The following is a 25,238-nucleotide window of genomic DNA, read 5'->3' as shown; positions in this document are numbered from 1 at the left end:
CAGCGGGTGCAAGCAGCAGCTGCCAGCCCCTATCGCCCCTCAGGGCTTCTCCACCTCCCTGCTCCTGAGGGGATATTGGGGCTGGCAGCCGCCTCTCGCACCCATTGCCAGTGCCGGACACACTCGCACCCGCAGCCGGTGTTGGAGCTGCCGCTCACACCCACTGCCAGTGCCGGTCCCTATTGCTCAGCGCCATCAGCAGGTGCGAGCAGTGGCTGCTGGCCCTGATCGCACTGAAGGCTTCTCTACCTTCCCTTGCTCCTGAGGGGCGAATGGGCAGCACCTGCCGCTCACACCAGCTGACAGCTCCAGCCCCAATCGCTTCATGCCTTCAGCAGGTGTGAGCCAGGCTGGTGCCATCAGCGCATGGGAGTGGGGCTGCAGACAGGTGACCAGGGGCCACGGCAGGAGGGGCCGGGCAGGAGGGGCCGGGCAGGGGCGCGGAGGATGGGCCTAGACCCGCCCCTTTGCCTACTGCAACCTCGCAGCCCATAGTTCCTTTCAAGGTGCACAAATTAGTGCACTGGGCCCTAGTACAGATATAAAACGGAATACAGGTATGCTCCTTGACTTATATAAACTGGCAGCTTGACATGTCTTATTTTTGTTAATTTCTCTCTTCCCTGCAAGACCGTACACCCTCAAGGGCATGGACTGTGGCTGACTTTTCATCACTATATCTCCAACTAACACTGTTGCTGACTTAGAGTAACTGTGCAGAGTAAAACTTTGCTTTAGGACATTTATAATATAGTGGGTAGAAGGGGAAGGGGATGGAAAGACCATTATGTGGACATTTAGCCTTTCTGATACATATATTTTTTTCTTTCGAGATTTCTTTTTGTTTTTAACCTCTTGATCCCCTTCACCTCCTTTCTAATATATTAAGTACTTTCACATTCATCAATTCATTTGATAATTTTGAGTTAAAGTTGTTAAGAAAGGGGAACCATGATAGTTTCTCTAACTTAACATTTGGTTTCTGGCACTGAAACATCCTTCCCTGCTTTATCCTGCCTTCAGGATGAACTGGAAATCCAGTGGGATTAAGGAATGGCCAAACCTTAAAATGTCACACCTCTGCTGCTTTCATAGACTTACATAAGGTTGCTATAAAAAAGACATTTGGGAATGCTGAATGAATCAGACCTGACCTCTAGACTATCCTGCTCCTTATACCAGTTCAGATTTTTGCAAGGCTTTCTTAATTCCAGAGGATTTTGAATAATGCTGTGGTCTTTTATGCAGAAATCACATACTTTTTGGATGCCTTAATTTATAATAAAATTAGCATTTCGACAGTTTTGTAAAACTTGAGAGATTTCTGAGTTCTCACTTTAATTTTGGTGTGCTTCATTAACAATGAATTACAGTTTTGCAAGTGAAGGTTATGTGAGGAATTGTGTATAAAACATAAATAAATATCATTCTCATCCTTATTTTTTCTTGTGACTAATAGCGTTTGTATTTGAGATCAGTTAGGAGCTAAAGGTGATGTTAAATGTCATTATCAAGATAGAACCTGCCAGAGTCAATTTGTTACCTGGAGCTGGAATTTTGTCAACATTTGAGGGTCTTGTGTCAGCATTTTGGTGCAAATAAATCTTGTAAGACAAGGTAAAGAAAATATACATTGCATAAAGAACCTTAGGCAATTAGGAGTCATTAAGTTAACTAGTAGATATCAAATATTGTAAATGATGCAGAGCAGATCCATGTGGAATAGTCTCCTTAGATTGTACTTTCCAGCAGAGAACATAGGACTGGTATGAGTGCTTAAATTAAGTCAAATTTCTAAGGGATTTTAAAGGAGAGTTTGGGGATTATATTGGAGAAATTTAAACAGGAGATCACACATACTAATAAAAAGGAAAATAGAAAGATGTATCTCAATTAAATACTTAATGATATTCAGTTAAGCATTATTTGATTCATGAGCCACTAACTAGATTAAGAATTTCATGGGCAAAATATAGACCTATTCAGGGGATACATTTGTTTCCCGTCCTCCAACAAATGTTTCTGTTTAAATTTTGTTCAGACCTGGTTTTAACAAAACTTTATGCACTGGATAGGAAATATAATTGAGGCTTGTCATACTAAAGAGATGTGTTCTTTCCCCTGAACTAGTTGTACAGAAATATTTTAGAAGCCAATGGTTGGTATTTTTGTTGTTCACATTTCCCATCAGCTAATTCAGAGGTTAAGGAATCCTTCGATTCTATTGTCAACTTTTGATTACCCTGTGTAGATTATCTTTTATGAATTATCTTAAGGTCCTTGATTATATCTAGATTTCACTCAGTTAGTCTGTTTCTGGACCCCAACTTTATTAAGTTGATGTATGCACATTAAAAGAATAAAAAGTAATTTCAACATGGGCTTGGCAAATTGTGTTAAAATGCAGTTAATGGTTAAATTATTTTAAGTATTCCAGAACTATGTAATTTGTTTTGGATGATATGTAACTTTTGGTGGCCCAATTATTTATTTATAATAAGGTTTTAAAGATGTATGGTAATCATGTGGCCTTTATGATATTGTGATATCAGTATTAGGCTATCATTGTGTGTGCTGTGTAGGGGCAGGGCTAGGGTGAGGCACATGGAGCCTAGGGTCCAAAATTTAATGAGGCATGTTGTCATGCAAGTCAGAGCTCAAATTGGTGCTCTAGGCATCTGCTTTGCCTCTCCCTATTTCCAGTCCTGATGCCATGACAGGTTCATAGAATTTTGGATAAAATATCAGTAATTGAATGCTTGTTGTGTGTTAGCCAGTGTATTAAGCGCTTTATGTGCATTTAGTACTCTCAGTAACCCTGTGAGGTGAGAACTTCAATCAGTATTTCCATTAATTTCTCATTGAATTTAGAAAGATTAACAAATGATTTGACCCAACTGAGCAAAATTCAAACTCAGGTCTTTGTTTCAAACATGAGCACTTATCTACTGTTCTATATTGTCCATCTGTATAGAAAAACTTAATTACTTCTTGTTCATTTCTGTATTAAGAAACAGTACTCCTCAATATGTAAGGCCACACTGACATGACGCATTTAACTTTTAAGGTGAGTGAATCAGAGGTCTCTGCAGTACCAAATTGAAAATCTACAAACTTGTATGGCTGAGTACCCTAAACTGACTTTGGATCAGAGCACATTCCCACTGGCTTTGGTCTCCAGACATTCTGCATGGATTCTAGGGGTCTTGACTATAAATTGATTGAACCATGGATGACACAAAGGAGGACAGATTAGTCTAGAAATAGTTCAGTTTAGCAGACTAACATGTCCTCTGTACAATCCTTACTAGTAAAAGGCTAAGTAGTTGTCACGCCCTCACTATATGATGTCCTCATGCTGTCACAAGATGGCTGTGTGCACAGCGGAGGTGGGGTTTGCACCGCTCCGTGCATGTGCTGCGGGGGCAGGGCCCGGCAGCCACTCCGCGCGGCTTCCACCAGGGTTCCTGTGACCTGGCGCGCACAGCCTACCTCTTTGGGGCAATCCAGCCAGGAGCCCTGGACCCCTCCCCCCCTCACGAATTTCGTGCACCGGGCCTCTAGTAGGCTATATATTTGTTTAAAATATCTGTCACCATTCTATTTTGTTTCTTAATGTGAATTTTTGTGGACTTCTATTTCTAAATTGTGAAATTTGGAGATTGGACTAGATAATATATAATGGCTGTTTTTGCTTTAAAATTTTAAGGTTTTAATAAGTAAGTTTCTTAAATGTATAAGCATATGACAAGAGTAAGGGTAAATTTGGAGATCTGGAACTCTCTGAGTTAATGGGAAACTCGGGGTTCAAATATCTTTTGCCAACCCTTATCCTCACTACTGGGGCCATTCACCTTTGTTCTTCAAAATGATTTGTTTGTAATGCTTCTGGACTGATTATCCTAGAGTAGTGTTTTTCAAATTGTGGAGAAAGGGATGTTTAAGAGTGCCTAAAAGAGAAAGGGGCTGGTAAACTATAGTTACTTAATACATTGGATGAATGAACAGTTTTAGTGTTTTATACTAGTATATAGAGTTTGATAAATTATTTTGTTTGTAAAACAAAGGAACAAACAAACCTTCTGCTGTTTTAAAGATATTTAAAATCACTTATATTTCCTATTTATGTGGCTTTTATGAATCCTTGATCCCTTGGCTAGATGATTGTGGGGAGATCGGACTTATAGAAAGAGATCTGATCTTGTCATTCTAGATTACAGTGTACTTAATGATAATAGCTAATACTGAATAATTACTATGTGCCATTCACTGTTCCATTTAATTTTAACATCAGCCTTAAGAGAGAAATATTGTTGTTATTCCCATTTTGTAGTAGATGAGGAAACTGTAGCACAGAAGTTTGAAAACTTACTCCAGCTCATACAACTAGTAAGTGGTAGGCCCAGGATTAAGTCCAGACAGGTCTAGGTCTAGAATCACTGTGCTTATTACTCACTTCTCTAATGATAGTACTGTTAATGTTGGCTAAGTATAACAGAAACAGTCATATTCCTGTTTTCCTTTAGGTAACATTGTGGATTTTGAAGTTTTCCTTAGAACTTTAGTTCTCACTTAATCCTTGGCAGAAGAGTCAATTGTAAGTTTTAAATGAGTATTTATAGAGCATATGTTTAGAACCATGGCTGCATATTATTAGTTAAGGAACATCTATCTGTGACAGATATACAAAGAGTAATAAAAAATGATAAAGTTAATAGAGCATTTTTACTTTTTTCCTTCATGGTTCACTGTGCTCTAATTTGCCAATGTTTTCTGTTTTCAAAGATATCTTAGCTCAATTTTCAGGTGATGTTTTTAGTTAAAACCTTTGTTAATTAATAGCTCAGCAAATGCTTATTTGGTCAGACATGTTTACAGAGATGTTGAAGATTATATATTTTTTTTTATCTTGTTTTTAAAAACAGTAAAGCTGGAATCCTTCAACAAGTTAATGGTATCAGATACTCAAAAATTGTGGCATAACAGTGAGAGTGCCTTTAAAAAAATTGATTGAGTAGTGTATTCCTTCCAATGAGATGATAATTTTTTGTGGAATGTGTACTTACTTTGAATTGCTTTTTAAAAATGCAAAAATAGCCTTAGCTGGTTTGGCTCAGTGGATAGAGTGTAGGCCTGTAGACCAAAGAGACCCAGATTTGATTCTGGTCAAGGGCACTTGCCTTGGTTGTAGGCTCCGCCCTGGCCTGGGCCCTGGTCAGGGCACGTGCAGGAGGCAACCAATCAATGTGTTTCTTTCACATCAGTGTTTCTGTCTTTTCATTTCTCTTCCACTCTCTCTAAAAATCAATGGAAAAATATCTTCGGGTGAGGATTAACAACAACAACAAAAGCAAAAATACAGTGTTTAGTAACTTAGTAAAATGAAATATTTAATATAGAGGCTTTGTGGTTTGATTTAAAAATTGCCTCATCTTTTATTCTAGCCACATCCCTTTCAAGTATACAGCTCAGTTTTCGTTCATATTGTAGAAGAAACTAAAGCATAGAGAGGTGAAATGACTTGATCAGAGAGACATGATGGTTTATGATTGACAGTTAGTACCAGTATGTGAACCCTTGCTTTCAGATTTTAACTGTTATGCTCTTTGCCCATACCTCTCTTCACAAATTATCCCTTTGATATTTCGAAGTAGCCTAAAAACAGTTAGGTATATATAAACAAACACAGTGGCAAAGTGTCACATACTACACTTACCATTAATAAGGATTATTTCCAGATGTCCCTAAATGTAAAATTCAATAAATACTAAACTGACAGTATTACATGTTCAGGGAGGTTGAGTTTCCCATTACCTTCTTTAAAAAGAAAACACTAGAATAGAAGACCTTGAATTAGAGAAAATATAATCTTACCTAATAATAGACAAACATGTAAATTAACCATCCCTCTGCTATGCTCACCAGCCAATCAGGAGAGTATGGAAATTAACCCAACAAAGATGGCAGTTAATTTGCATATGTAGGGGCGAAGCGGCAGAGCAAAGACTGAAGGCTCCATCTGGAGCCAAGGCCTGGGTCCCAGGTGCCAGAGGAAAACCAGTCCCAGGTGCAGGGGAAGGGAAGGCCTATTGCACGAATCTCTTTGTGCAATGGGCCTCTAGTTTGCAAAGGAAGGAGAGAGATGTACATATATCTTGAAGTCTATCAGCTCATTTTGGTCTGAGTAGGATTTCCTACCTACTTTCTTCCTCTGCCTCCCTTTTTCTAGCTTCCTCCTCTAGTCCTTTGGTCACTTGTTTGGAAGTGGCCACAACATTTTGACATGAGAAGGCCCTAAAAGGTAAATTGTGATATCACATGCTCACCTTTCCAGCCATGTGAAATGGCCAGACTGAGCTACACAGCCTTGGAATAAATTCAGTTTATCTAGGAGCCTGGCGGGTGTGATTCATGATGCCAGGTGCTTAAGAAGAAACTAAGGGGTTGTCAGCTAATTGAAACCTTAAGTCAACCAACTATTGAGAAGGCTTTCCTTACTAGAATTTGTATAATAGTTTTTATGATCTGATGAGATATTTTTCTCTAAAAAATTTTTGTCCCATGAGATTACTTTTGAGCCTAGAGTAGATATCAATACATAATAAAATATTTTTTAATATATTTTATTGATTTTTTTACAGAGAGGAAGGGAGAGGGATAGAGAGTTAGAAACATTGATGAGAGAGTAACATCGATCAGCTGCCTCCTATACACCTCCTACTGGGGATGTGCCCGCAACCAAGGTACATGCCCGTGACCAGAATTGAACCTGGGACCCTTCAGTCCGTAGGCAGATGCTCCATCCACTGAGCCAAACCGGTTAGGGCTAAAATATTTTTTATCACTGAATTTTAGAGTTCAAGGCCTTCAAATGATAAAATTTTACCTCATTTCTGTTTCTGATGAGGAAGCAAGGTCAGTGATTAAGTGAAATTTGACGAAGTTGGAACCAAAAACCCCTGTCTCAGTTGCTTAGTTAAACTTAATTTTACCTGTGTCTCTGAGATTGACCTTAGCAGCTAGGTTCTCTAACTCCAGCCATGGTTCTTTCTATTCCATTGGTTTCCAGCCTATTCTCTTCACAAGATCATCTGGACTATCTGCTAAACACAGCTTCCTGGACATTCTGATTGAGAAGTGTTGGGAAGATGTTTTTAGTAGGCACTGAAGTGACTGTGATGGCTTAGGTCGCCTGACATTTGGGAACTGCATCACTTGCACCCTTTCCCATAGAGAAAGTTTTGCTTTGTGCTAAAAGTGAGATAACTTTTTGGATTTTGCTTATTTGTAATTCAAGGTTAATCTAATGTTGGAAATGCTTACACTTTGAAAATTTTGTGAACCATTAAATTATACACTAGTTGTTTCCCCAGGATCTAAAAAATATTCCAGCAGCCCTAATAAAAATGAAACATTAGAATTTATAACCTCTGACTTTTATTTTTCTTTAGTTTTATTTGGTGTCCATGTAAATTTCTATTAGAATTCTGATTTTATTTGCAGTTATTTGTTACTTATATTCTCTTACCTTAGCGTAGTAGGAAGAGTTTGGGGATAGCTAGAAGTAAAAACTGGTAAATGTGACTGGGTCCAGACTTTATTAATAGAATTAATTAGATTTCTGTGTTTTTGCTTTGCAAGCATTGATAATTTGAAAAGTACTAACAAGGCTGATTCAGGTTATAAATTGCCCATCTCTTATCTCGTTAATTTGTTCATTCAACAAACATATATTACTGGTCTACTATATACTTGCTATGCTGATTCTAATGTCTCTGATGGGAAAAAGAAAAACTTATAAATGGTAACATAAACACATGGATTCTGTTTACTGCTAGAATGAATAAACATCTTTTAGCTAAATGTTCATAGGCAGGTTGAAGATTCAACCAAAATAACACTTCTCTCTTTAGGGAGGGAAATTAAAGGAATTATAAGAATTTAGGAACAGTAAGAGGGCTGAGAACTGGATTTGACTAGATAGAGAAAAACAAGACAAATGGACCTGCCTAGAAACATTTTAGGTGTCAAATTTACTTAGGAAGCTTCTTTTTCACCCCAAGAACTGCATACATCAGTACCAAAGATTTCCCTTTGTCTACTCTTTTTATTTATAAGTAAATATATCTTTGGCTCTAGAGTTATCTCATGCCGCAGATGGAGTGAAGAGAGGCTGTTTCAGGAAATGCTGATTCTGAGGCTTGAGATATACCCAAGTATAGTTCTTAAAGTGAACAAGCTCCTGTTGGTTGGGCAGGGCAGAAACTCCTAGCACTAGAGTTTAGCGTTGGAATGGCCAAGAACCTATTTTTGGCCATTCTAAACAAATAATAATTGTTTTAAGCCTAGCAAGATATTTACCAGGTGTATGGGTTAATAATGCGGATTTTTTTCAATAGATGGAGTCACACATATGTTGATATTTATGCGATTTGATATGTATACTATATTGTATTGATAGCAAGCTTCAAAACTTCATATGTCAAATTTTCTGAAGATGTTAACATCATAGATATTTTTACGCTTAAAAATGTCGAATTTCGTGCCAAAACAAATAGCATTTGTGGGAAGTTTTAATTCATTATTTTGAAGAAAAGTGTTGCCGATAGTTATCTTATACTTCAGGAAGCTTATAGTGAACATGCTCCAACTCAAGATACTTCTGAAAGTTGGTTTAAACGCTTTAAAAGCGATGGTTTCCATGTGAAAGACAAAGAACATCCAGGTCAACCAAAAATGTTTGAAGACCAACAATTACAAACATTATTGCATGAAGATGCGTGTGAAACTCAAAAACAATTTGCATAAAGGTTAAGTGTTGCTCCACAAACAATTTCCGATCGTTTACAAGCAATGGGAAAGATTTTAAAGGAAGGAAAATGGGTGCCACATCAACTGAACGAAAGACAAATGGAAAACCAAAAAGTCATCAGTAAAATGTTGCTTCAACAGCACGGAAGAAAGTCTTTTTTGCATAGAATTGTGACTGGAGATGAAAAGTGGTTTTATTTTGAGAATTCCAAACGCACAAAATCATGGGTTGATCCAGGACAACCATTAACATCAACTGCAAGGCCAACTTGCTTTTGAAAGAAGACAATGCTGTGCATTTGGTGGGATCAGAAAGGTATGGTGTATTATGAGCTTCTAAAACCAGGTGAAACCATTAATACCGATGGCTACTGACAACAAATAATCAATTTGAACCACGCTTTGGTCGTAAAATGACCAGAATGTTCCAGAAGACACGGCAAAGTAATTTTGCTTCATGCTGATGACGCACCATCACACACTTCAAAACCAGTTAAACTCGTTAAAAGATCTTGCCTGGGAATATTAACCCACCCACTGTATTCACCAAACCTTGCTCCTTCAGATTACCACTTATTCCGATTGATGGCACACGCACTTTCTGAGCTGCACTTCAAATCGAACTTAAAAGTGGAAAATTGGGTCTCTGAATGGTTTGCATCAAAACAAGAAAAGTTCTATTGGTACAGTATCTACAGATTACCTGAAAGATGGGGGAAATGTGTAGCTAGTGATGGTCATTACTTTGAATAAAGCACTTTTGATGTTTCTCTTGAAATTATCGTGTTTTCTTTGATTACAAAGTCCGCATTATTAACTGATACACCTGGTAAAACTGATTCACTTTGTGTTAGAAATTTGCAGTGCTATTTTGAATATTTAAGGAAATGAGGGGAAAATTTAAATAAATAGGTTGCCTATATTCTAGTTGTTTTAATATCTCCATGTCACAAAGGCTGTTTTTGAAGAAAAGTTTGAAAAGTATACCTTGTATCTAAATAATTAGTATCTATAGTTCTGTTTCTTTTTTGTTAGTTCTGTGGATGCTAACCACTCAAGAGACAAATCTTACTTTGAAAATGAAAACTTTTACCCCAAAGCAACACATTTGAAACGGGAAATAAATAGTTCTTCCTATCTTGCCATCATACCCACAGTAATTTTTATTTATTACTAAAGGCCTGGTGAATGGATTTGTGCACTGGTAGGGGGCGTGGCCTGCAGGCATCAGCCCGTTGTGGGAGTGCCGCTCATCCTGGTCAGCCCAGCGGCTGCACCTGCTGTGGGCCGAGCAGCACTCCCACTGTGGAAGCGCACTGACCACCAGGAGGCAGCTCGTGTGTTGAGCATCTGCTCCCTGTTGGTCAGTGTGCGTCATAGCAACTGGTCGACTGGTCATTCTGGTCATGCCACCTTTTGGTCACTAGGCTTATAGATATAGCTATAGATATAGATATATAGATTAGCTAGAAATTTTAACCGTGGGTAATTCATTTTTTTGAACTTTGGTTTCTGCTGTACTAAAGGGGGGAAGAGGTGACTTTTTAATGTCTTTCCACATTTGTGATTTAGGGTCAGTAATCTTTAATCAGTGGACTATACATGCATAATCAGTACTCACTCCAGAAACCAGTATTCCTTAGAGCCTGATAATGTGCTGCCTGACTGGCCACACCCATGCTGAAAGGAAGGAACCTTCTCAAAGGGGCAGGGCCTCAGCCCTTCCTCAGGTCAGCTGACCCTTGCTCTTTAGGTAGCAGGATCTTTTTCTGCTTGGAGTGATTGCAGGTTGTACATTTAACCATCTCAAATGAAGAAGTATATAAAAGGTATGACAACATATTTTAACTTAAACTAAAATTAGCCGAACAGTTTAATAAGCCATGTTGGAATTGGTGGTTTGTTTTTGTTTGTTTTGAATTTTGGAGAACATTTATTAAAGCTGGGGACAGTGAAACAGGAAAGGGCCTAGGACAGTGATGGTGAACCTATGACACGCATGTCAGAGGTGACACGCAAACTCATTTTTTTGGTTGATTTTTCTTTGTTAAATGGCATTTAAATGTATAAAATAAATATCAAAAATATAAGTCTTTGTTTTACTGTGTTTGCAAATATCAAAAAATTTCTATATGTGACACGGCACCAGAGTTAAGTTAGAATTTTTCAAAATGCTGACACACCGAGCTCAAAAGGTTCGCCATCACTGGTCTAGGATAACAGAAGAGAGACTAGGTGGGGAAATGAGCCTAGGCTGAGCTGCTTTGGCTCACTAAGCAGTCAAAGAGAAGGGTGTCTTGAGACAGGTTCAGTAGGTTTGCCTTGGACAAACTGCTGCTGCCCATTGCTTCCCTGGTCTAAAACCTCATGGAGTCCCTTAAAGTTTAGGAGATGCATGCCTGTCTGGGAAGAAGAGGAGGAGGGGAAAGGCTAAGGCATGCTCCCAGGAGGGAGAGTGCACTGGAATTGGTGGTTTTAATCTCATGTTAACGCTAATGAAGCTATGAGTGGCCGTAATTTGTAAATGTGTGTTCTGAAAAGTTGTAAATTAATCCACAGAAACAATATTAAAAGGTGATTAAGTGTTTTGTGGGCCAGCCAGCTATTTAACCCAGAATGGTGTTGCAATAATATTGTCTTTTTTATGACAAATAGTAGTTGATAGTACTGTAAAGTTGGTTTAAAGGAAATATATAATTCATTTGAATCATAAAAGTGAACTCTGTTCTGCATCTCCTTCTGTCTTTATATGCAGGGACAGGCACATGTGTTTGAAAGAGTAAAAGACAAAAATGATTCTATTGAACCTCCTTTACTGTTTCACCTCCTTTTTACTGAGATACTTGTAGACTTCTCTCAATATATCAGCCCTTGCAGAGATGATCCTACTCTTTGAGTGTTGTTCTTGACCTCGCCAAGAAACCAAATAAATTTCTTTAAAAACTTGTTGTCCATACTTGGGAGTATTTGAAACACCTGGTTTTTGTGATGCTGGTTCTCTCATCTCATTTTCCCATAGTATAGCGTCCTGACTTCTCCCCTGTGTCATACTCAAAATTGTTCATTTTCTCTTTCCTTCCATAGTATATAAACTGCATGAAGCCAGAGACTGTCTAGCCTTGTTTACTGGTCTCTGTTTAGTACCAGACCTAATGCTGTGTAGGTAATGAATAAATATTTATTAAATAAGTGAATGATTTCTTTTTCTGTCACCCAGTGAGATAGCTTCCCAGGTTCTGTTGACCCTGTCCTGCTATTTCTTACTTGCTTTTTTCATTGATATAGTAGATGCCTTCTTTTACTGTTAAACTGTGCGTACAGTACCTATCATTTTCATTTTGACCAGTTTCTCTGTATTTCAGCCCCTAGCCTTTGTTCCAAGTTTATTATAAAAAAGTATCCACAATTTATTTCTAAGTGGAAAAGTAGGTTACCAAATGGCCTATTAGGTAAATAGAAATAGTAGGGCCACAACTGATATTTACCTACTTCCTCTTACTTATTATTCAGGTCTTGTTGATCTCTTGTAAAGATACACGTTTTCCCTGCCTTCAGTTTCTGTTCCGCCATTCTATTTTTAATGCTATGACCAAACAATCTACTTAAATCAGTGGTCTGATCAGGTAATGATTTTCTCTTGCCCTAGAATAGAATTTAGGATTTGGCCTTGTTTTGTTGTTGTTCTGTGAAGTCAGGGAGCGTATGTCAGCTCAGAAATTGGACAAACTGTCTATGTTTAGAACTACCAGAAATGGAACCAGACTGTTCAAGTAGGTGTTGAGTTCCCCTTAACTGGTTGGGATATGGAAGGATAGAAGCAGTTCTCAAATGGGATGGATTATTGGAGAATTTTGAAGCTATAAGTACGCCAGGTCTTTGATATTACTTTCAAACTGCTTAGGTCTTTCACAGTCTGGCCGGGGTAAATTGTTAATGATTAGGACATTTATTCATCCCCAACTGTATCTTGCAAATGGTAGGTGCTAAACGTATATTTATTCAGTAAATAACTTCTACTTCTGGGTATTTTCTTGGGTGGATGAACTCAGGTTCTTTGTTTATACTTCAGACTTGATTTTATGATGTGGGAAATCAGATCTGGATTCTAAGTACTCGGATCCAGTATTAGGCCTCTGCATGTGTGATCTTGGGCAAATTATTATCTCTGAGCCTTCTTTTTCATGTAAAATTATAATGACAATTACTGTAAATAAGTTATAAGGATTAAATGCATGTGAAAATGTTTTATAATCAATGAGAATGTTTTGCAAATGGCAGAAATTATTCAAATTGATTGTTTTGTAACTATATATATAGATAAGTGACTACTGTTACACTTCCACTTTACAATTAGGCTTATTTTTTAGCCTAGCAAAGGGAATAAATATAGTTGCTTTCTCTTAAGAAGCAACACATTTCCTTAACCCCTCAAGGTAAAATTTCTCTCTTATATTATTGAATCATGATATTTTAATTCCAGACTACTCGTGTCTATGGATTTCTTGTTTTAGGTTCAAAAAGTACCAGTGGCAGAATTAAGTAACATTTTTTCTCCCCAAATGGACCACATTTGGTAGCAATTTTCCAGTTTTAAGATTTTCCGTAAATTATTTGGTACTTATGTTTTTATTGTTATTTTTAGACAACAAAATCAGTGAACAATTAGCAAAAAGCGTTTTAATGAAAATGTTATACACTTTAATTCTTTATTCTTAATTCTTTACTTGTATTTTATACACACTGTACATTTCATAGTTATAAATGTGCTATAGGCCTGGTGCACGAAATTTGTGCACTCAGGTGGGGAGATCCCTTAGCCCGGCCTGTGCCCTCTCACAGTCCAGGAGCCCTTGGGTGATGTTCAACTGCCACAGAGGCGGGAGAGGCTCCTGCCACCACCGCTGCAACTCGCCAGCCATGAGCCCAGCTTCTGGCTGAGCAGCACTCCCCCTGTGGGAGCGTACTGACCACCAGGGGGCATCTCCTGTGTTGAGCATCTGTCCCCTGGTGGTCAGTGTGTGTCATAGCGACCGGTCATTCCGCCATTCGGTCAGTTTGCATATTAGCCTTTTATTATATAGGATATTGCATGTAAATGCTATAATTATGCATTTTGATACTTTTTCCTCGATTGCATATGATGGAATTAGATAAATCATTAATCCGTGGTGCTTCATAAAGAGCTCTTTCAAATTCAAGATGAGTGGAATCATGCAACACTGCTTTGTAGAGTAGTAACTAATAAGAGAGATTAGCTGTTAAGAAAGGGCAATTCTTGAATCTGAGAAGGGAAACAGAGATGTCTCACTGACTAGGGCTGCTTTTACAAGTAAGATATATTAAAAATTCTGATTTTCATAAGATAAGGACTCTACTTTGGGGAAAAAAAATGCTGTATCTGTTGTTTCCTCTTAATGTAGTAACTTACTGTTCTTTCTCCCCTTTTACCAGGTCAATATATGTTGTGTGACCTATTCTTTTATCACAAAAAAAGAGAGAAGAAATACTGCAGTGAATGAAGATTCCTCTGCATTTTAGCACTGCTTTTTCTACTGTAGTTGGCTTTTGAATGAGGATGACAATGGAAGAGATGAAGAATGAAGCTGAGACCACTTCCATGGTTTCTATGCCTCTCTATGCAGTCATGTATCCTGTGTTTAATGAGGTAAGTCGGTAATATTTTCTCATAGGATCTCTGCAATTCCTTAATTCCTACTTCAATTATTCATTTGTTGGTTCCTTCATATAACATACTTATATAAATGAATTCCATCTATGTGTTAGGTATTATGCCAGGACTGGACATAAAACAGTGGGGTGAGAGTCCCACATATATTGTTCCCTCTCTACAGGTTTCATTGTAGTTCGAGAGAGAGACATTAACAAAAAGAATACAAATAATTAGATAAATGAAAAATTGTGGTAATTGCTATGAAGTTAAAAAAAAAATAGGTAGAGCCTGTTTTGGAGGTCAGGGTAGGCCTCACTGATGAAGAGACATGCTAAAGATCTGAAAGGGATATGGAAGGGTTAGACAGCTGAAGAGCTGGGGACAAGCACATTAGATAGCCAGAGGAGCAGGCACAAATTATCCTACTGAGTTACAGTCAGTAGCCCCAAACATTTTTACCGATAAATGAAACATAACAGTGCTTTGTATTTAGAGAAGATGTTGTTTTCTTTTTATTTTAGAAATATTGTAGGACTTAATAATTATTATTAATACATTTTGGGTTTTCTTTTAAATTAATATATGTTAAAGTGTGTAGAGAATTCTGGAACTGTGCAAGTTTCTTAAGTATAATCTAATCACTCTCCTCTGTCTTTTAATGGTGACCTAGGGTCCTGATAATATGAAATTATTTTCCTGAAATTACCTATGACTAGAATCTAGGACTCTGAATTCTGTGGCTTTAGGCTTTTTACCTATTTAATTAGTTGTGGGTTTGTGGGTGTTTTTTTTTCTTTTCTGTTTTATTAATCTAATTATAAATCTATTGATGCCATTAACCTTATTGTTGCTACTACAACCTGGAAGCCCTTACCATTTCCCATAATTTTTATCTCTTTTTATAAAATAATTATATTAGAGTAAGATCGTGAATTTAAAAACCATTTCTCCTACATTATTAGGTTTATTCATAATGTATTAGATCTATTTTATGATCTAATGTCTTGGGGTCAGTAGAGAGTGGTTCATCCTCTTCAATTTGAAATCTAGAGACTTAGTTTAGTTTCCATTTCAGACAAATATTTTGAACTTCAAACACTGTCTCCTAAATAGTGTTAGGCTCAATGACCAAAGGAGAAAATGAAAAACAGTGGCTTGGGTAAAATTTATTTCTCTTACATAAAAAATTCTAAAGGTAAGTGGACTAGAGCTAGTATTATGGAACAGTATCACCTGAAACTCAGGTTCCTATCTTTTGTCCCATCATCTTAGTACTGGCCTTCCATTATCAAGGTCACTTCAGCATGTGGGATGGCCACTAAAGCTCATCGTCCTAAGTCAGCGGTTCTCAACCTGTGGGTCGCGACCCCTTTGGGGGCAAACGACCTTTTCACAGGGGTCTCCTAAGACCATCGGAAAACACATATATAATTACATGTTGTTTTTGTGATTAATCACTATGCTTTAATTATGTTCAATTTGTAACAATGAAAATACATCCTGAAGATCAGATATTTACATTACGATTCATAATAGTAGCAGAATTACAGTTATGAAGTAGCAACGAAAATAATTTTATGGTTGGGGGTCACCACAACTTGAGGAACTGTATTAAAGTGCCTTGGCATTAGGAAGGTTGAGAACCACTGTCCTAAGTTGTTTCCTGAAAAGGGCAGGAGGGTGTGTGTGTGTGTGTGTGTGTGTGTGTGTGTGTGTGTGTGTGTGTGTTACCTCTAACTGATTCTGCTTTCTTAAGAACCTTTTTGAATGTCCTATACAAGGCTTACATTTACGTCTCATTGGCAAAAATGTAATCTTATGACCACACCTAGCTGCAAAAGAGGTTGGGAAATTAAGAAGTTTGCTACTAAGGAGGAAGCAAGTAGGAGGCATCTTTTGAAAAACCTGTCTTTATTATACTGCTACCATGCTAGCTTCTGAGGCCCCCTTTTAGTGCTGGTTACACCTATATCTGGCAGCTACTGCAGACACTCTAGTAATTAATTCCAACATTTTGTTTTAATACTTTACCCATTTGTTGCAAGGCTAGAGTTATTGTTAAAAGCAAGTGTTTCCCTTTTGATTAGTAAATATTTACTAAATGCCAACCATTTATTCGTTGAGTGTTCTGCTAGGGTCTGGAACTGTAGAGGGAAAAATAAGCAACAACCTTTCTTATAAGAATCTTAGGGAATACAGATACTTAAGCAAATAAATTATTTAATGATCTTCATACCAGGTAAGAAGTAAGGAGACAATCCCTGAAAACTGGTGAGTAATCTATCTTGATGATTAGTGTTTGGACTTCTCAGGTATTTTAAGAACCATCATGACAGTTCCTGCCAGAGGTACTCCCTCTTTTCATGTCTGTAGTCTAACTCTATAGCTAACTCAGTGGCTATTGGGCCAAGTTGTTTTGGGAGATTATTCTGTATTTATCTGGTTACGTTGAGTCTTTTCTTGGCGGAAGGGCAGTTAAATTTCTGAGTTTCAGTTTGATCCTTTAGTTAATGAAAAGGAATGAGAAAAACTTTTTTCCTAACAATTTCGGTGATATTTTTTTACATATGGAAAGTGGATTTTATTTCAGTCTTAACTTTGGAAAATAATTGAATAGGATGTAGCATTCTGGTGAAATGCTTTGTTGGGATTAATACAACTTTCCTAATTTATTTGGTATAAGGAAAATTAACTTGAAAGAAAAATAAACGGCTGTGAATGGACTAGTAAATCTCTTTCAGAAATAAAGGCAGTGATTCTCTCCAGATGAGATCTAAAAACATATGTAGGTTAATGGGCCCAGAATTAGAATATGTCGCCAAATGATTCATAGTTGGTTCAAGAACTAATTGTTAGAAGTAAATTTTTAAAATGAAATGGCTGGAAGTTGCAGACTGAGAGATACTACATCAAATTCTCAGGGTCTAATTCTCAAATTGAATTTATTGATCAAACATGGTATCAAGCTTTTTTAAATAATTATTTCTGTCATGTATTTTAAAAAGAGAGTACAGAATGAATAGGCTTTTAGGAATATTAGTAGTAGTAGGTTTTCTCTTTGATAGAGGTGAAATTAAATAAGATACCTAATCAGTTAGTTGATAGTTATAGTTCAAAAGAGGATTTTTCTATAAATCTACTAATTGGGAAATTAGTTTGGCATTGTTTGTCTGTACTATGCAGATTTAAAGATAAGTGGTTGTCAAGTTAATCTTGCAGAAAGTAGCACCACAGTAGGGGTGAACATTTTACTCTGAAGGTAAATGAATCACTAAATTTTGTCATATATATATATATATATATATATATATATATATATATATGCCTAATATGTAAATTATCCCCATGGGAGTTCCACCGGGAGACCAATCACTCGCTGTGACATGACCACCAGGGGCCGTTGCATAACGAAGGAAGGCCCTGGCTGGCAGCTGGAAGGCCCCGATCAGCCCTGATTGCCAGCCAGGCCTAGGGATCCTACCCGTGCACACCGGACCTCTAGGGTAATAGAAGAGTGAAAAAGCTTATGCATTCTCATCATGACATTACATCCATAATAATAACAATGATGGATCTCCCAGTCATCTTGTAGAACAGATTTTTAGACAGTAGTACATCCTTACACCTGAGGAAATTTTGGTACTCTAGCTCACAAGGCAAAGTTATTTATGGCATTCTGAGAGCATGATGCTTGCTAAACTTAATGAAGTTATGCTAGGACAGCTGAAGGAGTGGGCTTGTTTAATCAGCAGCTGCAGAGTTCAGAGTCCAAGTGTATTGCTTGTGTTGTAAATGTACTGTGAAATAGGTCTCTTGTTTGCATTATGGAATGAGTTTATAAAAACCTCATGCCAAGTGTTAGAGCAGGTTTTCAGGTACTTACTACTTTTCACTAATTCTTTATATATGGAAGAAGAGCGTTGTATGCTTCATTTCTTCATTCTAGGAAAAGATATACCATGTATCTTATTTTCCCATGACTTTTGGAGGAATTGTTTAAGGGGAAATATACTGTATGAAGAAGTAGGTATTTTGAGACAGAAATAGCAATTTTGCAACCAAAGGTGAATTTTAGATCATCAAAGTTTTACACTTTTGTTTATTAAAAAATCATACAATGCCCTAGCCCAGGCGTGGGCAAACTACGGCCCGCGGGCCGGATCCAGCCTGTTTGAAATGAATAAAACTATTCAAAAAAAAGACCGTACCCTTTTATGTAATGATGTTTACTTTGAATTTATATTAGTTCACACAAACACTCCATCCATGCTTTTGTTCCGGCCCTCCGGTCCAGTTTAAGAACCCATTGTGGCCCTCAAGTAAAAAAGTTTGCCCACCCCTGCCCTAGCCGATTTGGCTCAGTGGAAAGAGCATCAGCCTGCGGACTGAAAGGTCCCCGGGTTCGATTCTGGTCAGGGGCATGTACCTTGGTTGCAGGCACATCCCCAGTAGGGGGTGTGCAGGAGGCAGATGATCGATGTTTCTCTCTCATTGATGTTGCTAACTCTCTATCCCTCTCCCCTCCTCTCTGTAAAAAATCAATTTAAAAAAATCACACAAAATGGCACTTATGAATAAGTAATTAGTATCATTCTATTCAGAAGAATCCAAATCAACTATTTCTGCTAACTCTCAGCAGCATATACAACTCCTAATTTATCAATAAGGAAATGAATCCTGAGAATACTTCTGCAGCTTTACCTGCCTACCTGTCCTTTTTATTTTTTCCTAGTCGAAAAAAAAAAAATCCCAGATTTTGAGCATAGTAAACATACTTTTTCACAGTGAAGGCACGGGTTTCCCCTGCAATACCACCATCCAGAGGTGATCATAGTTAAGGTTTACATTTGAATTACTTCTCTGTCACTTATTAGGTTATATAATTTTGTCTTATTTTTTTTGCATGTAAAATGAGGCTAAAAAATAATTCTTACCCTGGCCTGGCTTGCACGGTGGTTAGAGTGTCAGCCCTCAAACCCAAGGGTCTCGGGTTCAATTTCCAGTCAAGAGTAAGTACCTGGGTTGCAGATTCCATCCCCGGCCCCAGTTGGGGCACATGTGGGAGGCAACCAATTGATGTGTCTCTCTCACACTATCTCCCTTACACATGGTAGAAACTCAGAAATTTATTGGTTCTTAAGTAGTTGAAGAGATTCAATGATAGGGTAGACTCCCATCTGGAGAGGGTGAGTACAGGGAGGAAGGGTAGCATTAGTGTCTTATGCATGGGGTTTTGGAGCCAGACAGATCCAGTATGAATCCTTTCTCAAAGTACTAGCTTTTTAATATTTGCATAAATTTATGCAAGCTGAGTTACTTCTTTTGTAAAATGGAGATGATGATAACTAGTACCATATCGTGAGGATTAGAGATACTCTATAAAAATACGCTGTATAATAAGTTCTTAGTAAATGATAGCTGTTAGAATATTACTGGAACCTGATCTTTTCATGAAAGGTACTAGTAAGATAAACATGATTTTATTTTGAAATCATGTATCTCAAGTGAGAGGCCTAATATAGAAGCACTTTTAATAGAGAAAAGAAAACTGTATCTTGCTACCTAAGTATTACAGGCTGAAATTATAGATTCCAGAACAATTTAGATAAATTTATGAGAAATGAAGTTTGATTAAAATATGTATAGTGCCTATGTGCCTGGTACTCCCTGGGGAATGTGGATATCACATAGCTATAAAGCCTAGTGGGTTTATTACAAGATATGTGGTTATCCCAGAATGACTCCTCTTAGAGCTCTGGTGAGATGCTTCATAGCTCACAGATTTGATTTAGTGTGTTACCTCTGACCTTCCCCTTTTCTAAGGTACACATATGTAAATTTAATCTAGAAATCTAGAGATGCTGATGGTAAAGGAAGTTGGCTAATTCTATGAGTTCTTCACAGACTGTTCTTGATCTCTTTTCCTGGCCTTGTGCCTTTCACATATCAGGGCATTACAGAATGAGTTATATTGCTGATAATTGAAGGCACACATGTGACTCAGACCTTTGACTTGTTGAAAGAGGTCAGAATGTGGTGTTAACCCAAATAAGGAAATAGGTTTCTATCAGGGTGGAACATTCATCCTGTCTCCTTCTGCCTAGCCTGCATAACAAGAACTTGAGATCAGAAGAGCTGTGTTGTTATTTTAATCTTCAGTTGTATTCATTATAACTAAGTGAATTCTGTGGGGAAAAATTCATTTTTGGAGGTAAACCTTTGTTAATTTTATAAACTCCTCATAGAGTTGCTTTTTTGCTATATTTGCTAACTTGTCCCCTTGTGTTTTCCCTTTTACCTACTAAAGACAATGTTACATTTTGCAAGATGTGTAAGAAGCTAAGTTAAATACTCCACTTTTTATTTTTGGAGATAAAGTGGTGTTGGAGATTTCGTGTGTGTGTGTGTGTGTGTGTGTGTGTGTGTGTGTGTGTAGAGTAGGTCAAAAGTAGGTTTATAGTCATTTGTATGGAAAAAATACAGTAAATAATAGTACAAGAGTAAACTATTTCCAGTACTCACAAATGTAAACCTAGTTTTGCCCCATCCTGTGTGTTGTTTATAAAGGAAAACCTACATTTTCATTGCGTTGAGATTGAAAGGAATATTTATTGCATAATAGGTTAATAAAGTTTCTGTAGAAATTTTCTATTTGCATAGAAATTTATAAAGGTTAAAATGCTTTTGAACATTTAATATTGTCCCAAATAAAAAATAAATACTTTGAGTTTTATTGAGTTAACTGGCCTAATTCTTAGGGACTAAAGAAATCTGAATTTAACTGAAAATAGTTATTTTAAGCCTGGCAGTTAACTCTTTAACAAAGAGGTGTTTTTGGTTTTTATGAAATTCTATACCTTCTTTGGCTCACTGAAAGTGAATTGTATAAAGTTTCTAATATGGTCATTTTATCTTTCAAAATTATAAACCTTACATATTTGACAAAAATTAAAAGCATTTGGATTGAACTTTTGATTTAGTATTTTAGGTAACTCTTTTTTAATCCTGATAAAATACAGGACAGATATAAGCATCTCTGAAATCCCGGATGATCCACAGTCATCAATTTGAGTGTCAAACAAACCTTTTATCTGCACTATTTGCTAATTAATAAAATAGACTAATCTCAGATTAATCCTTGGCTGAGGGGATTGAAAAGCAATTAAGAAGGAGTACGGTGGTAAATACAAAGGATCTTAAGTAGCAAATGTTTTCTTTGTATTGGTCATTTTATATTCAATAGAAACACACTCACAAATGTGTTTATTCTTTCTATAGGGATTTATATTATTTTGTATTTTGTGCTTATCTTAAAATAAATCTGTCTTTAAAGTACAGTGTTTCTGAGCAACCCACTTGGGCTCCTTTCCTCTCTGCTAAAGGGAGTCTGTCTATCTCTCAATAAACTGCTTTTGCTTAAAATAAATAAAGTACATTTATTTATTTAAAATAAATAAAATAAGTTTCTTACTTTTTAAAAAAAGGAATAAAGAACTGATATACATACCTTAAGTTTTCATGGTTTTTAATGAAATTTTTAGATAATTCTTCTCTTTGAAGAATTATGGTGATTTAGAGTTAATTAGCAAATACTTTTGTTAGTTGAATGATGTGTGTATCAATGTGCTTACTATAGAATGGAATATCAGAAATGTTGCTTTTTCTAAGAAAATTGATATTAATTTTGATTTAAAATTTTTATTGCAGCTAGAACGAGTAAATCTGTCTGCAGCTCAGACACTGAGAGCAGCTTTCATTAAGGTGAGGCACAAGTAACTTATTGTGATTATTAGAATATATGTTATACATAAATCTAAATACCAGCTGATAATTGCCAGGTTATTTCCTAGTAACAACCCTTTTAACTATCCTGTGCCTGTTTTGGTGTACTCTGTAAAGATTAATACACTCAAAAAGTGAACTGAAACAAGTGCTCTTTCCTGAAAATTCGTCCTTTCACTTGGTGCTTTTGAAACTGACTTTGGAGTATTCTCTCTTTAACTTTGGAGTTGATTTTTAAATTATTTTTAAAACCTTTTATAAAATTATAACTCAAAAAGATTCATATTATTAAATTGTAGAATATAAGTATAAAACAATGTTTTGAGCATGAAAATAAGACCTGTGTGCACATCATATTAAGCACTCTTTGAGAATATACAGCTAAGTCACTCAGCATGAATTTTTCTGTTTCTAGACCTGAGATTTTCGATTGATAATCACTAGCCATCTGTCACTGTTGAGGACTTAAAATATGGCTAGTTCCAATTTAGTTGTACTGTGCATATAAAATACATTCCAGATTTCGAAGACTTAGTACAAAATAAAGAATGTAAAATAACTCAGTACTAAATAATTTATATTGATTACATGTTGAAATGAATGTTTTAGATGTACTCTTAAGATAATTACATTTTTTATATACTTAAAAAATATGTTTTTATTGGTTTCAGAGAGGAAGGGAGAGGAAGAGAGATAGAAACATCCGTGATGAGAGAGTCATTGATCAGCTGCCTTCTGCATGCCCCATACTGGGTATCGAGCCCGCAACCTGGGCATATGCTCTTGATGGGAATCGAACCTGGGACCCTTCAGTCTGTAGGCCAGCACTCTATCCATTGAGCCAAACTGGCCAGGGCTTAACATAATTACATTTTTTTAAAATCTTTTTGAATATGCCTACTAGAAAATTTAAAATTACAGGGGCTTATATTTGTTTCTTGCATTATATTTTTATTGGATGCCTCTACTTTACATGTTGGGTGCATTCTTGCATATAAAACTTTATTCCCATCCCCCAAAATACATTATCAGGGTGCCTCAAACTTTAATTTTTATTTACTTTTTGTGTGTTTGTTCCTATCAATAGCTAAATCAACTTATGCTTTAGGTAAAGTATTTTAATATTTAAATCAAGAATAAATTTATAGTTGAGATTCATTGGAGTTGAAATTATAAATCCATCCAATATTTTTATGGCAAAGATTAGCTTATAGATTCCAGTCTTAACTGACAGCATAGATAATGTCACTTGGCATCTCTCTTTTCACATTGTATATGTTGGATTAGAATTACCTAGATGTGTTTAATATTCTATAAAATCTAGTATCTGAGTACACATTCATACTAGCTTCTTTAAAACATATCCTTGGCAAATCATTGGATTAATAAAGAGAATCAACAAAACAATACCATTATCTTTTCTTTTTTACCTTCTTTCTATATTAGTGTGATTTTAAATGGCATATTTGGTCATTAGGGAGGCTTAATGGCAACTATTTTAAGCATGTGTGTAACCAAAGAATAGGAAAAGTGTTAGGTTGCACAATGTAGTATTGGTTAGGTAAAAGTCCGTTTTTCAGCTTTCCTGATACCCAGAACAGAGAGTATTTCTCCTGTGTATTTTGGTAAAGAAGTCCCTGTCTAAAGCAGTAGATGGTATACTAAATGACATTCATAAAAGAGATAAAATAATGAATTTCATGAAGCTTTTATTTGTAATGTCTTTATATATAAGCTCATGTTTTTACACAAGTACAAGTAAAAAGCAGTTTTTTTAAAGTGTGGCTATGGTAGATCTGGTTTGATACATGGGTAAATTTTGCTTTTCATGGCATGGATTCTTAACTGGGGATAGTGAAAGTTATTTTGGAGGAAAACATTAGTCAGCTTGCATTGGTTTATTCTTAATTTTCACATTTAATATGTTAAATTTCAAATGAAATTAAAGGAAGGCATGCATTAGAAAGATAAAGATTTTTGTGTTTATATATATTTAAATGCATATTTCCAGTTCTTGGTCCATAACAACAGTTATATTTATCAAGCTTTAGTATCTATTTTTATTATTGGGGAAAAAGGGATGAAATAATTTATTTCAAGATAAAATAATTTTAGTAATTATATATTCTGCTTTTGATTCCTTTCCCATCTAGAAGTTCTGATAGGTTGTGCTGTTGAGAATCACTGATTCACGGATTGGATATTACTGCCCTTGGGGACAGTTTTTTCTCACAGTTGGATTCTTCATAAAAATTATATACTCATAGAGTTGAAGGTTTTATTTGGGGGCAGGGGGAAGCCTGTAGGTATATAGTCTCTGGTTTAATGGTAGGTCTATTTATTTTGTCAGAGTCATTGGATAAATTTAAGGTGTTTAAAATAAAATGTAGCCTCAGTAAGAGTTCAGACAGAAGATACTAAGGCAACTATTCTCAAACTATGTGCCGGGGCACCCTGGGACCCCATAGCAAATATCTTAGGTGTCATGAGGTAATTAAAAATTTCAAAGAAACACGGTGATATTCAACATCTGGTTGACACTGAACTAACTACTAGCTTGCAGTAGTTTGCTGTTTCAACGTAGTAGTTTGATTGGACTACATTCCTTTCAGTTATGTCATGTCTTTGTCAGCTGGACTTTGGTCATTGCTGTGATAAAAAGCAAGTACCATAAGGAAATCAGTGTACAACAGGAAATGAGGGCAGTGTCCAATCGAATTCCAGCATTTGAGACATTGTGCAATGCCCAGCAGGGTGTACAGATCTCATTAAAATAAGTAATTATAGTTATTTGAAGAATAAAATTAAATACTTTTTTATCAATTTGTGTATTTTTTGAAGGCTACTTCAGTATTTATTAAGTTGTTTGAACCTGACTGTTTAATACACAGTACTGTTAGGTATTTCTTTTGGCACTAAGAACACTGACTTTAAAACCTTAGGGACCTCTGCGAGATTTCTGTAATGTTTCAGC

The 25,238-nt window shown here is 36.4% G+C and overlaps 1 protein-coding gene across 1 annotated transcript in view; it reads left to right on the top strand.

The window, feature by feature from the left end:
* Positions 1–25,238, top strand: part of PDCD10 (programmed cell death 10) — a 47,369-nt gene that overhangs the window by 7,033 nt on the left and 15,098 nt on the right. Inside the window, exons 2-3 of the mRNA XM_081085921.1 lie at positions 14,263–14,476; positions 22,190–22,243. Coding sequence (XP_080942047.1) covers positions 14,381–14,476; positions 22,190–22,243 — 150 coding nt within the window. The 5' untranslated portion in view covers positions 14,263–14,380. The remainder of the gene's footprint in view (positions 1–14,262; positions 14,477–22,189; positions 22,244–25,238) is intronic.

Source organism: Myotis nattereri, assembly GCF_964212035.1.
Source record: "Myotis nattereri genome assembly, chromosome: 3".
Taxonomy (NCBI): domain Eukaryota; kingdom Metazoa; phylum Chordata; class Mammalia; order Chiroptera; family Vespertilionidae; genus Myotis; species Myotis nattereri.
This window is presented reverse-complemented; position numbering and strand designations above follow the sequence as displayed.